Raw genomic sequence first — 11,995 nt, 5'->3', positions numbered from 1 at the left:
TTGTGCCATCAAAGTTGACAGGCTTGCAGTCTAGAAACTGCTTATAGGTGCACCCTGCACATACATTACAACATATGAACGGCATTAGCATTCTTGCTAAGGAAATCCAATTGAATCATGGTATGTCTTAATCACTTAGCCATTACCATGAGGTGGATTGTTGTTGCCAGCGTTACCTGAGTTACTTCCACTAGTCCCTCCTTGAGAGGCGGCGTATTGCGCGATGGCAGCAGCGATGATTTGCTGGAGTTCTGCCTCATTGGTAGGCATCGGCGTTTGACGTCTCGGCATCTTCTAAAAGATGTGTTCACGTTGGTCAGGCCATAATAAAGCGTACGTATATAATGATAGTAATAATACATAACATCTCATGTTACAAATACATCAATCACACCACATCCCATGTCATAAAACATAAGTAATCAATCAAACATCATATATGATGAGAATACTGCGATTGCCATATATCGAGACCACATAGTAAAGTGTACAGGTACATAATAGTGTCATACATCATCATCGACTAAGGGCTACATCACCCCAGTCTAAAACTATATCAAATCAGTGTTAATACATCCATATACATGTCACAAAAGTCAGAATCAAAATGTAGTCTCCAAAAATGCTGTGCAGTAAAAAAGCAATCGTCGTCTTCTCACCAACGTCTACCCATACGGTACTGAAGAGCTCTACACTGATGGCGGTGGAGGAGGGGGAAAATGGGTGTAGAACAAACGACGCAACTGGAGCCAGTCCTCCTCCATGGCTCTCTGGGTACGCAATAAAGAAGCAACCTGCTGCTCTAGTGCCAAAAGGCGTGCAGCATAGTCCGGTGGTAAAGGTCGAGGGTGCTGCGAAGATGTAGGGTGGGTCTGACCCTGACACTGGCACGGCGGCAGCTGAGCTCTCTCAAGCTCCTGAATGCGCCGTGTGTGTGCCTCGTGCTGGACAACAAATGACATCAAAACGTCCTCAATGGAATATCCCATGTGGAAAGGATGGTAGGGGTCGGTCGGTGGCATAACAGGTGGTGACGACCAAAGGAATGGCTCACTGGCTAGATCGAAAGGTGATACAGGAAATGGTGGAACAGGGGGAATAGTAGTAGAAGACGGTGGTATAACTGGGATAGGTACCGGTACATGTCCAAAAGGATGAGCCGAAGAACCCTCTCCAGGTCGAGCTGGAGGTGTGAACTGAGGGAATGTAAAAGAGGTATCAACGTGACGTGTATCGATGGCAGGAGGGGGAATATGTGGAATCTCATCATCAGCAGGAATCCACCCATGCTGGGCGTGCTCATCTCGTGGGTCCATCTGTGCCTCAAAAAGTGCACGATCAAACTGAACAGGCATAGGATCATGGTGGGGTGCAACAAGAGGGTCAGCAGGTACATCAGCGATAAGTGGGGGATCAACATGATCAGCAGCAACAACATGGTCACCCTCCAGTAGTGGAGCATCAACAAGGTGATCATCAATGGGTGGGTCAGCAATCACAGGATCGATAATGTGTGCGCCAGCATGAACAGGGTCATGCTCAAACACTGGGTCAGGAGCAGCTACCGGCTCAAGGGCCACGGCAGGCTCGGGATCAACAAACTCCATATCAAAATCTGCATCGTCAGCGAATGCAGGGTCAACTGGGTCTACTGGGTCAACCATAGGCTAATCCAAGTGGATGAACTCTATCTCCTGGTCTGGGTCGAATCCTGGGGGAAAGACAGGATCGGAATCCTCCTCAACATCGTGATCAAAAGCAAAGCTAGGAGCAGGGGCAACAGAGGATGCCCTGTCTGGGTCTGAACCATGAGAGAAGTGCTGCGCACTCTGAGTGTGTGATGGTGCGGAGGCCACAGACTCGAAAGAGTCTGGGACCGGAGAGTGAGCAGGTGACTCCTCAGCGGGAGCATCTGCGATCAACAAAAGATCTCCAGCAGCTAGAAGGGCCTCGCCCTGAACCTCATCCTCTAGGGGCTCATCATCAAACAGATCGACGTCGCCATCAGCGTCAGCGTCGAGAAGCATATCATACGCAGGATATGAAGCAAGTGGTACGGGAGCAGGGATCTCTACAAGCAGTAGGTCCCCGGCCAAAGGGCCATCAGCGAGCTCAACAGCCTCGTCAGGTAACGCAAAGGGCTGAAAGTCATCCTCGTCTATGCTAGTAATGTCGGATGTGTGAACCTCGCGCTCTGAAGACTCTAGGTCGTCTGATACTATAGGTCTAGGGCCTGTGGTGTCTGAATCACCAGTGCCGGACGAGTCCATGTGTCTGTAACATAAACACAAATATGCACAAATAATCAGTCAAACAATCAGGTAAACACATTAGTCACCAATTAAGCAATCAAATAATTCTCCTAGTCCCACTAGCCTCCCAGCCTGACTTTCCTAGTCCTACTAGCCAAATTCTCCCAGTCTCTCAGACTGCTCTTCCTAGTCCCACTAGCCAATTTCTCCCAGCCTCTCAGACTGCTCTTCCTAGTCCCACTAGACAACTACCTCGATCTCTTAGACCGAGCCTCGGCCTCCCAGACCGAGCCTCAGCCTCCCAGACTGAGCCTATAATTAATAAAGAAAATGTGCTCAACATTTGTTTATAAAAACGTTTTAGATCTGGACTTAAGTGGTATGCAGTAATGTTTTCATGAGAGCCCTAGTGATCATAGTCTAGACTCGAGAAGGAATCCTAGTTCGCTATGATCAGAGCTCTGATACCAAGCTGTCACACCCTGGCTTTGCGGAAGCGTGGTTAATTTTGGTGTGACTTCTTAATACCATAGCTTAATCATAACAAAGCTATATGAAATAAAAACCATGCAAGATCATCCATAGGATTAAGTTTTAAAAACCAAACGTAACACAGCATTGTCTTGGAAACTACAACAACATAACATAAAACATTGTTCTGAAAGACATAAACATCAACACAAATAAAACGCAGTTTAAGATTTGTGACTCGTCCAGGAAAAAGTCACATTTCCTAAACCAGGATGACCTCGGAACCCATATGCAGCGGGAAAACACAACATACCGCGCCAGATCCTTTAATTCCCTGAAATACATGTAAGTTGAAAAATCAACAATATTGTTGAGCGAGTTCATGTGTATGTGAGTAAATAAACCTTTGTATGTATAAATAATCCTGGTATGTAGCAAATAACGAACAAGAGATCACCAATAGTTTGCAAGGCCATTGATATGTGTGAAGTGCAAGTAGGGAGACTCAAACCTAGCGGATTTATGCGTTGGGCACAAAGTCACCCCGAGGTCCGTACTGTTGGGCCTGGGGCTGGGCTCGCTACACCCAAGTAGATCTACCGCTCCTGTCCCTCGGTCCTACCCTGAGGATTAATGGCCTCAAGTTTCCGCCTACCCACTCACATGATCTAAGTAGTAAACCTCCTTACGCTAACCATACCATGTATAAAGTATTCGTAAACATTGTAACATGTATTTCACCCCCGCAGTTTAGAAAACTGAAAACAGTTAAGAGAAAAGGGGGACATGAACTCACAGTGGTGCGTCTCTACCAAGTATATCTCCTGATCAAGCAGCGGTACGACGACCTACACGCACTAATTCTATTAGACGGACGGTCGTGCCTTAGCTTTATGGTTTAAGTTTTTGGGAAATAGTTAGACAACTATTTCGTGTTCACATTTGTATATACTTGGTGATTATTTTTCCTTCCCAAGGATGGGGAATTTAATACATGTGCGTTCGTATACTTCAGAATATATTATTAGTCTCACTTAATATATATCTTACTTCTTATTCCAAAATATAAATATTCTTCCCAAAAATATTATATTTTAATACATATAATTTTCCCAAAATAATACCTTGACAAAAATACGCGTTCATAAATATTTCCTTAAATGCGTAAGTTACATTTTAAAGATCGAGTGGTAATAATAATTACCGGTGTAACTTAAATAATTATTACGAAGGCGTTCGTATTATTTTGGAGTCGTTAACACGATAATATTATTTTTACCCTAAAAATAATATTTGTATATTCCACAAAATAATCATAAACACATAACAAATGACGTTATGAAAAATATATACTAAATATATATTTACCAAGTTTTATTTTGTGAAATCCCACCTCCGATATTTTGTAAATAAAGTCGTGGCGAAATCTATAATTTGAAAACATGTCAAAATGTATTTCTAACACTTGTAGTGAAAATATTTCTAAGTGTTAGGTTTTTGGAAAAATTTCGCCAGAGTTTCCTCTGTAATTGGAGGTGGCCACGCTTTCAAGCGTATCATTTTCTTTTATAAATCAAACCAACAATTTTCTTATTCAATCAGAACAACGTTCAAAGCAACAAACTAGTCAATAAATATGTAAATCGCAAGAATCACATGAACTTGTAGTTTTTCCAAAACTATGAAGTAAATCCCATTACTTTTAGTGGATCTTTATATATATCAATCCGGTTTCGTAAAAAGCCTCATTTCTAAAGAAATTCCATCTTTACAACTTATTGTAAAATTTGACAAAACAAGTTCTTTGTCGAAACTTAGTGTTACACAAGTGTTTACACACTTGTGCGTTTAAAAATCATTCTTGATCATGTAAGATCCGGCTTTAGAAAAATATGATTTCTTTGATATTTGGTCCTTTGAAAATACCGCTTGTAGATCCGTAGATCTACTAGTTTTAAACATTATTTCGTAAGTAAAATCGTTTTTACACAAGTTCAAGTTTCTCATGTGGTAGAGTTTCATCACTTAACCCTTGTTACACTTAAACAAGCTCTATGTCATGATCCATGATCATGACCAATCCGGGTTAAACGATGATCCGAGCTACCACAACATAGATCGGGCCCAAATAACAACACAAAACAAATCCTACATGATTTACACAACAATCTAGCTTTTAACCATCACTTTTAGTATTTTTAGTAGACTTTTACGCATCATTTTGTATGTCCACGAGTTTTAACCGTCATATTCCGTTTTAACCACTTTAAAATAGTTCGAGAGTGTGATTATAGTAACTTACTACTAGCTCGAGGCTAGGGAAGATTCTAGACGCAAGATGAGTGGATAAAAGCAACGCGATGAGGTCCTTCGAGTTCCGAATGCACCAAGCTTCCTTGTAGGTGATCCTTAACACGTGTATGGTCTTGAAATGAGGTGATCAAAGCCGAAAGATGGATGGATGGTTGTGTGGTGGTTCGGCCGAGAGCCAAAGAGAGAGGAGAGGGTGTGTGTGTGTGGTGAAATGTTAAGTGAAGTGATTAGTGTTTTATGGTTAGAACTTATAGGCAAATTATATGATCATTATCCAATGGATGCAATGTCTAGTAGATATGGAACAAGAGTGAATAAAATAATTAAGTGAAGGATATGAGGTGTCCTCTTGGGGACGGTTTGGTTGAGGGGGGGGGGTGATCTAGTTCATTTCCAACTAAACATTAAGATATAGTTAGTTTAGTTAAGTTTAGGGATTAACCCGGTTACTAGTGTGTTGTGCATTGCAGCGGGTGTTAGGGTATTCAGGGACCCTAACTGGCTCAGAAAAAGATAAATAATGTTAATGGCAATATTTTTATGTTCCGGGTAAAGTCCGGTTGTTCGGTTGGATAGTAATCCGTTAAAGCGCTTAACAAAGCTTTAAAGTGTCGTTATTATTAATTCTAGTGACACAACTTATTCCCGACACTTTGGAAAGTGTCTAGTAATATTTTCCTCATGTTTTGGCACTTTATTAGTTAACCAAATGCTGAATTTTGTATTTAGAGTACGTTTTAGGCACATCCGGTCACTGTAACTTATTCCTAGTGACGCAGTTCTACAACCCTTGTATCGCCACACTCACTATTAGTGTAGTAAACTATCTCGGGCTCATACAGGCCTTAGAGGCAGTATCTGCCTGTTGCTAGTTATGACAGCACGTTCAATAGGTTATCCGTTCATTGTGCTACTGTGCTTTTGTGCATCATGTTTGTCACTAAGGTTCAGCATGTAAATAATGTAGTGACAGTAAGTAGAGTGTGATGCAAGTATGTACATGTATCAGCATTCAAGTAGCAGTTCATCCACAAGTTCAGGTAAGCATAGTAATTAAGCAGTAACTAATTATTAATTAAGTCATACGGATACCTGGTTTAGTGAGGGTTGTCATAAAAGGGGTACCCGAGCTACACAACACGGTGTAGCCGAGCGGGTACCCTACCCGGACATGCCTACCCGCAACCACATCGTCTCCCCTTAAGGCACATAACCATCAATATTGCTCTTATTTAATAAGCATTATTTTACTTTTATATACTTTTTTGGTAAGTTAATTTGGTTGAATTTTTAGCTGATTAACAGATCTAAGTAAATTTTTATGTTATTTGTTTTTTTTTTGGAAGGGCAGGTAAACTTCTATTGATCATGGTTATGAAGGCAGATTACGAGAACGATAAAAAGTGTGTTTTGTGTTGTCAAACTCAAGTAATTACGAGAATGATAAAAAAATGTGTTTTGTATTGTTAAACTCAAGTAAGCTCCAATACTTTGTTGTCGATTGAATGAAGAAGTGTAATAAGGGTTCTTTTCAAATTAACGTGAATCAGTTTTCAAATATAGTGGATCTCGATCTTCTTCATTGTGTAGATTTTGCCAACTTTGAGGCTCGGTGTCTCTCTCCCAGGGATAACGACCCGGTCAATGACTAGGTCCTAACGCAACCCTCATGTAGTAGAATCAAGGCGATAAAAAACCGATGCGGTTAAAAGTCTTACAACACACTTATTTCCACTCAAAAAACAAGTTTTATACAATTTTTTGAAAGTTGAAAATCTATTTTTGGGCCAACTTTGAGGCTCCGTATCTCTCGCTTAGGGGTAACGACCGGGTCCTTACGTAATCCTCACGTATTAGATTCAAGGCGACAAAAAAACCGGTGTGCTCAAAGGTCTTACGACAAACTTATTTCCACTCAAAAATTAAGTTTTATACAATTTTTAGAAAGCTGAAAAACCACTTTCGGGCCAACTTTGAGGCTCCGTATCTCTCTCCCATCCATTATAAACCCTACCCCCACCATAGCTCTTCCTTTATATACATTGTCATTGTGTTTTCAACTGGGTTTTGGTCACTACGTTTTTACTAGGGTTTCTATAGATTGTGTTATTATCAGAACTTATAACACAATGTTATTTTGGGTTCTGTGCATTGTGTTTTTATTATTAGAACCTACAACACGATGTATGACACAATGCATATGGTTCTCTATACATTGTGTTTAATTTTCCAGTCATTGTGTTTTCCAACTAGGTTTTGGTCATTACGTTTTTTACTTGGGCTTCTACACATTGTATTATTATCTGAACTTATAACACAATGTTATTTTTGGTACTGTCCATTGTGTATTTATTATCGACACCTATAACACAATGTATGACACAATGAAGATGATGTTATATTTGGTTTTCTATACATTGTGTTATTAGTTTTGATTATTGTGTTTTTCAACTGGGTGGTTACTATACCTTATGTTATAGGTTCTGGTCATTGTCTTTAGTTTGTTATCTCTTTTGTTTTAGTCTGTTTGTCCATTGTGTTTTTTTTGTTTTGTTTTGTTGTCCATTGTGTTTAATCTATTGTCTTTTGTGTTTTAGTATGTTATTCATTATGTTTTTAGCATGTTATCCCATGTGTTTTAGTTTGTTGTTCATTGTCTTTATATCTGATCTTAGTTTTGTATTTAGTCTACTTTACATTGTTTTTTTAGTTTAATACTCATTGTGTTTTAGGTTATGTCCATTGTGTTTTACCCAACTATGTTCTCAATTTTTTTTTCCAAAAGTATAACAATAGGGTACTCATATTAAAGATAAAAAGACGCTCGATTTTATGGTATATTTTTTTATTCTAAAATCAAATGAAGTATAAAAAGGTTACGGATTGTCATTGATAGTTTTTATTATTCTTACTATTTTCATAGACATGTAATATGTATAGATCTCTTTTTTTTAATTTGTGAGGTTTAATCTGAACGGGAATAACCCCTAAAAATTTGGCAGTTTTTATTTGGGTGCGACAGTTTAGCAGTTTCCATCCTTTTCTCACAATTTTCCCACATTAGTGGCAGTTTGCAGATGTTGTTTCTCTCAACCTATTACCATTACTCCATTACACACCATCATTTGCTCTAAATTCTCTCTAGTCGACTACCACCTTCACCCTAATTTATATCCAGAACCTCATCAATTTGATTATCACAGACTTTTGGCGGTGTAAAATCCGGAGGGCTCATGGCAGAAATTGATGTTTCTACCATTGAAGCAATCGTGATTTGCAGTCACGCCTGATCATTCAATCATTGGCTAGGGTTCCACCTCCCTCAACCCCCACTAACTCCTATTTTTCCAGAAGGTAGTTAACTTGAGCTGTTATTATTTACATGGGGTATTTAGGTAAATATAGGCTAGGAGTTGGTTACAAAGTCCAAATTTCCTAACACAACATTATACAAAAAACCAAATGAAGAAACACTGAACTAATTAAGGAAACTAATCAGTTTGGTTTATGTTTCTACCATAATGGTTAATCTTCTTATGAATATTTGAGCTCCGACTTGAGGTTCAATCCTGCAAAACAGAACACCGTTACTCGTTAAGAGGGGAATGTGGGGGTTTCCCTCTTAACCGGGCTCCGGCGTGAGAATAAGCGACTGCTTTGGGAGGATAATTAAGTGTTAAGAGTGAGAGTAGAGGGAATAGACTGTTTAACCTGTGGAAGGAGGTCTCTATTTATAGCCGGAGAAGTGTAAGAGGATATGGGCTGATGGGCCTTGGGCCGGAAATGGACAACACAACGGATGTGCCCTTTGTCTCACTAGTGTCGACCGTTTAGTGGCTTCTAGAAGTTCTCCGGTGCTGGCGCACCTTGATTGGAGACACGTGTCATTGTTGTCGGCCCTGCTGCTCTTCTGCCATTAGCAGACAAGTGGAGATCGTGGGACAGATGTCTCCGTCCCCTGATTGGTGCCACGTAGGCGTCCTTACGTACTTCTCGTCAGACGATCGTGGTGCACGATTGACCAGAGCCTGCTGGACGCTCATTAGCTCTTTTCACTGCCACTTGTACCTTGTGTACCACTGGAGGTAGCCTTGCACTGCCTTCCTATGCGGTTCTTGTTGAGCATCTAACTAACCCGCGCGGGCTAGTATGCCCATGTGCTTTTTTAGTATGCTAAGTGTTGATATCAGAACTTCTTGTGGGCGAGACCTCGCGCGACGTAGAGCAGAAAGTGGTGTATCTCGCGCGAGACTCTTGGTAGGAAGTTTATTAAGATAAGGAGTATGGTCCCACGCGCAACCTTGATGGAGGTTTGCGCGGCTTTTTGGGACCATACCCCTTCACAAAGCATTTGTAAAAACAAAATTCGTTGTAAAAAAACACAATACGAGATGAACTCCATATGGTTAGTATCAGAATGTTTAGCGTGGATGTTGAATCGTGGAAACTGCAAAATGAAACCTGGTCAAAAGTGATTTCTTTCTGCTCAGTGTGTCTATGCCATTGATGATTAGGTCATATGTGCACTATATCAATGGATATAACAAGTTCATTATAGTTCAAGAATGGGGTGAGATTTCTGAGATAAACATAAGGATAAAGGATATGCATTACAATAAACGTATAATGAAATACTATATGTACACTGTTATAGTTGACATGTAATATCTATATATCTTTTTTATTTGTTAGTTTTATGGTGATAGCAACACCTACGTTAATCTGGGTCGTTCGATCATGGCGGTTATTCGTGAGATTAAATCTCATCCGTAATAACCCCCAAAAATTGGCAGTTTTTTTAGAGTGCAGCAGTTTGGAAGTTATCTAAAATTACTCCCCACGTTCTCCACTCTCTCATTTAATTAATTACACATCTGCAATTAAATATAGGCAACATAAAATTCGTTGCTAAATCCAACTATTCATTTTCTAATGTATTATCTGGCAACAATAAAAAAAAAGTAAAACTAATTTACCTCTAAAAATCATTAATTTTAATTAAATATGTAACAAAGTAATATATAATATTTATTTTAAAGGTGTATTAATATTTGTGTCAAGATGAATTTGAGTTGCAGCACGCAGAGGATCAATTTTAGTTGCAGCACGCAGCGCCTGAAAGAAAAACTTAAATTATGTATTAAGAAACAACCATTAATTCGATCTCTTAATAGATATTACCTTTTTAACAAATAAAACTCGGGATGTATCAATTTTGTTTAGTGCATTAAAATATGTTCGAATGTTATCCCATGAGCTATAAGTTGCAGTATTATTAATAATTGTGTTAGAAAAGTAATGAGTCAATATTTATGTAATTTAGTTACACATAATATACATACAATTTAACATTGTGATTTTGAAGACATTGTGTTTTTAATACGTCCAATCTTGACAGTTATTTATGAATTTTAGTAACACATAATTAAATACATACAATTTAACATTGTGTTTTTAAAGACATTGTGTTTTTGAATATGTAACAGTTATTTCTTAATTAAAACAATTTTCTCCTAAAGACAGTTCAGGTTGCCACTTTGACTTGGTCAGCCTAATAAATAGGAGATGATATTCCATGATCTAACAAAATAACTAGAAAATTAATTAAAAAACTGCTAATTAGTTAGTTCCCCCCATGATTTTCTGCCCACATTCTCCACCTAAGACACTTCCGACAAAAAAGGAAGCAATTTGAAAAAAAAAAAAAAAAACAAATGCAGTTCCGTGGGTAGTGGGAGTTGCTTTTTATTCCTATATAAAGGTGTGCGATTGATCTTGGCCATACAAATTAGACGGTTAATTGTGAGGTTTAATCCTGACCAGTTATGGCCAGAATTTGAATGTTTTTTAGGTGTAGCGGTTTCACGAGGTGAAGTTTTATCATCACATTGTGTTATGTCATTGTGTTTTTATTAGACAACGAGGTTTTGTAGTTGTTTCTGTTTTATATATGTAACATTGTACTATACTATAGCATTGTGTTTTTGTAAAACATTGTGTTTTTATATGACATGATATACTTTTTATTTGTATTTTTTCACAACATACAATGTCGTCGACTTTCAGTTTTTTATTTATATTTCCCTCCATTATAATTTTAATTAGGATATGTATTAGCAGTTTGTTATTCAGGTTAAACCATTTTTGTAGTTGTCGACCATGTTCTCCTACAAAACTGATAACATCAACTATTGTATTAATGGTTAATAAAACTTTTCTTTCGTGATAAATAAATAACCTCCCTCAACCCCCACTAACTCCCATTTTTCCAGAATTTAGTTAACTTGAGCGGTTATTATTTACATGGGGTATTTAGGTAAATATAGGCTAGGAGTTAGCTACAAAGTCCAAATTTCCTAACACAATATTATACAAAAACCAAAGAATTTGTAAAAACAAAATTCGTTGTAAAAAACACAATACGAGATGACTGTTAACATTTATTCATTTAGTGAAGGTTCATGGTCAACTCCAACGTTCTTAATTTATAGCCCATATGATATTGCTATCTATAGTTGGTCTGTTGGGACGTTTTGTGGAAATAGTTGGTATTTTGTATTGACCAAATTATGGTGTATGGGTAACACAACGGTTCTTCATTTGGATGTTGAGTCGAAGGTAATAGAAAATGTAGGATACCTAGATACACTGAGTGTGGAATCTATAGGTCACTTGGTGACTATACAAGATGAACTTCATATGTTGGTTAGTATTGGAATGTGTAGTGTAGATGTTCAATTATGGCGTCTGCAAAATGAAACTTGGTTGAAAGTGGTGTCTTTTGTACCCCGTGTGTTTATGCCATTGATGATAGGGTCATCTGTGCACTGTATTGATGGAAATAACAAGTTAATTATAGTACACGAATGGGGTGATGTTGCTGAGATAAACGTAAGCGCAAAGAAGATGCATGGTTTTCAATTGATGAGTTTCTATTCATTGTGTTATAGGTTCTGGTC

The 11,995-nt window shown here is 38.5% G+C and overlaps 1 protein-coding gene across 1 annotated transcript; it reads right to left on the bottom strand.

Moving 5' to 3' along the window:
* Window positions 1–506: 506 nt before the first annotated feature.
* On the bottom strand, window positions 507–1,664 carry LOC110893448 (formin-like protein 14). The gene is made up of 2 exons (XM_022140556.1): window positions 1,077–1,664; window positions 507–530 (listed from the first exon to the last, which is right to left on the bottom strand). The coding sequence occupies exons 1-2, from the start codon at window positions 1,662–1,664 to the stop codon at window positions 507–509; spliced, it is 612 nt and encodes a 203-aa protein (XP_021996248.1).
* Between the last annotated feature and the right edge of the window lie 10,331 nt (window positions 1,665–11,995).

This window comes from Helianthus annuus, chromosome 12 (genome assembly GCF_002127325.2).
Source record: "Helianthus annuus cultivar XRQ/B chromosome 12, HanXRQr2.0-SUNRISE, whole genome shotgun sequence".
In the NCBI taxonomy this organism is placed as follows: domain Eukaryota; kingdom Viridiplantae; phylum Streptophyta; class Magnoliopsida; order Asterales; family Asteraceae; genus Helianthus; species Helianthus annuus.
Note: the sequence above shows the minus strand (reverse complement) of the source record. Positions and strands in the feature narration are given on the sequence as shown.

Bases quoted from the DNA above. Each gene is read 5' to 3' on its own strand.
- LOC110893448 (XM_022140556.1), bottom strand. From the start codon at position 1,664: ATGGTTGACCCAGTAGACCCAGTTGACCCTGCATTCGCTGACGATGCA. The intron at 531-1,076 runs GTATCACCTTTC...GGGGTGATGTAG, and splicing joins CCCCTGTTCCACCATTTCCT to CCCTTAGTCGATGATGATGT.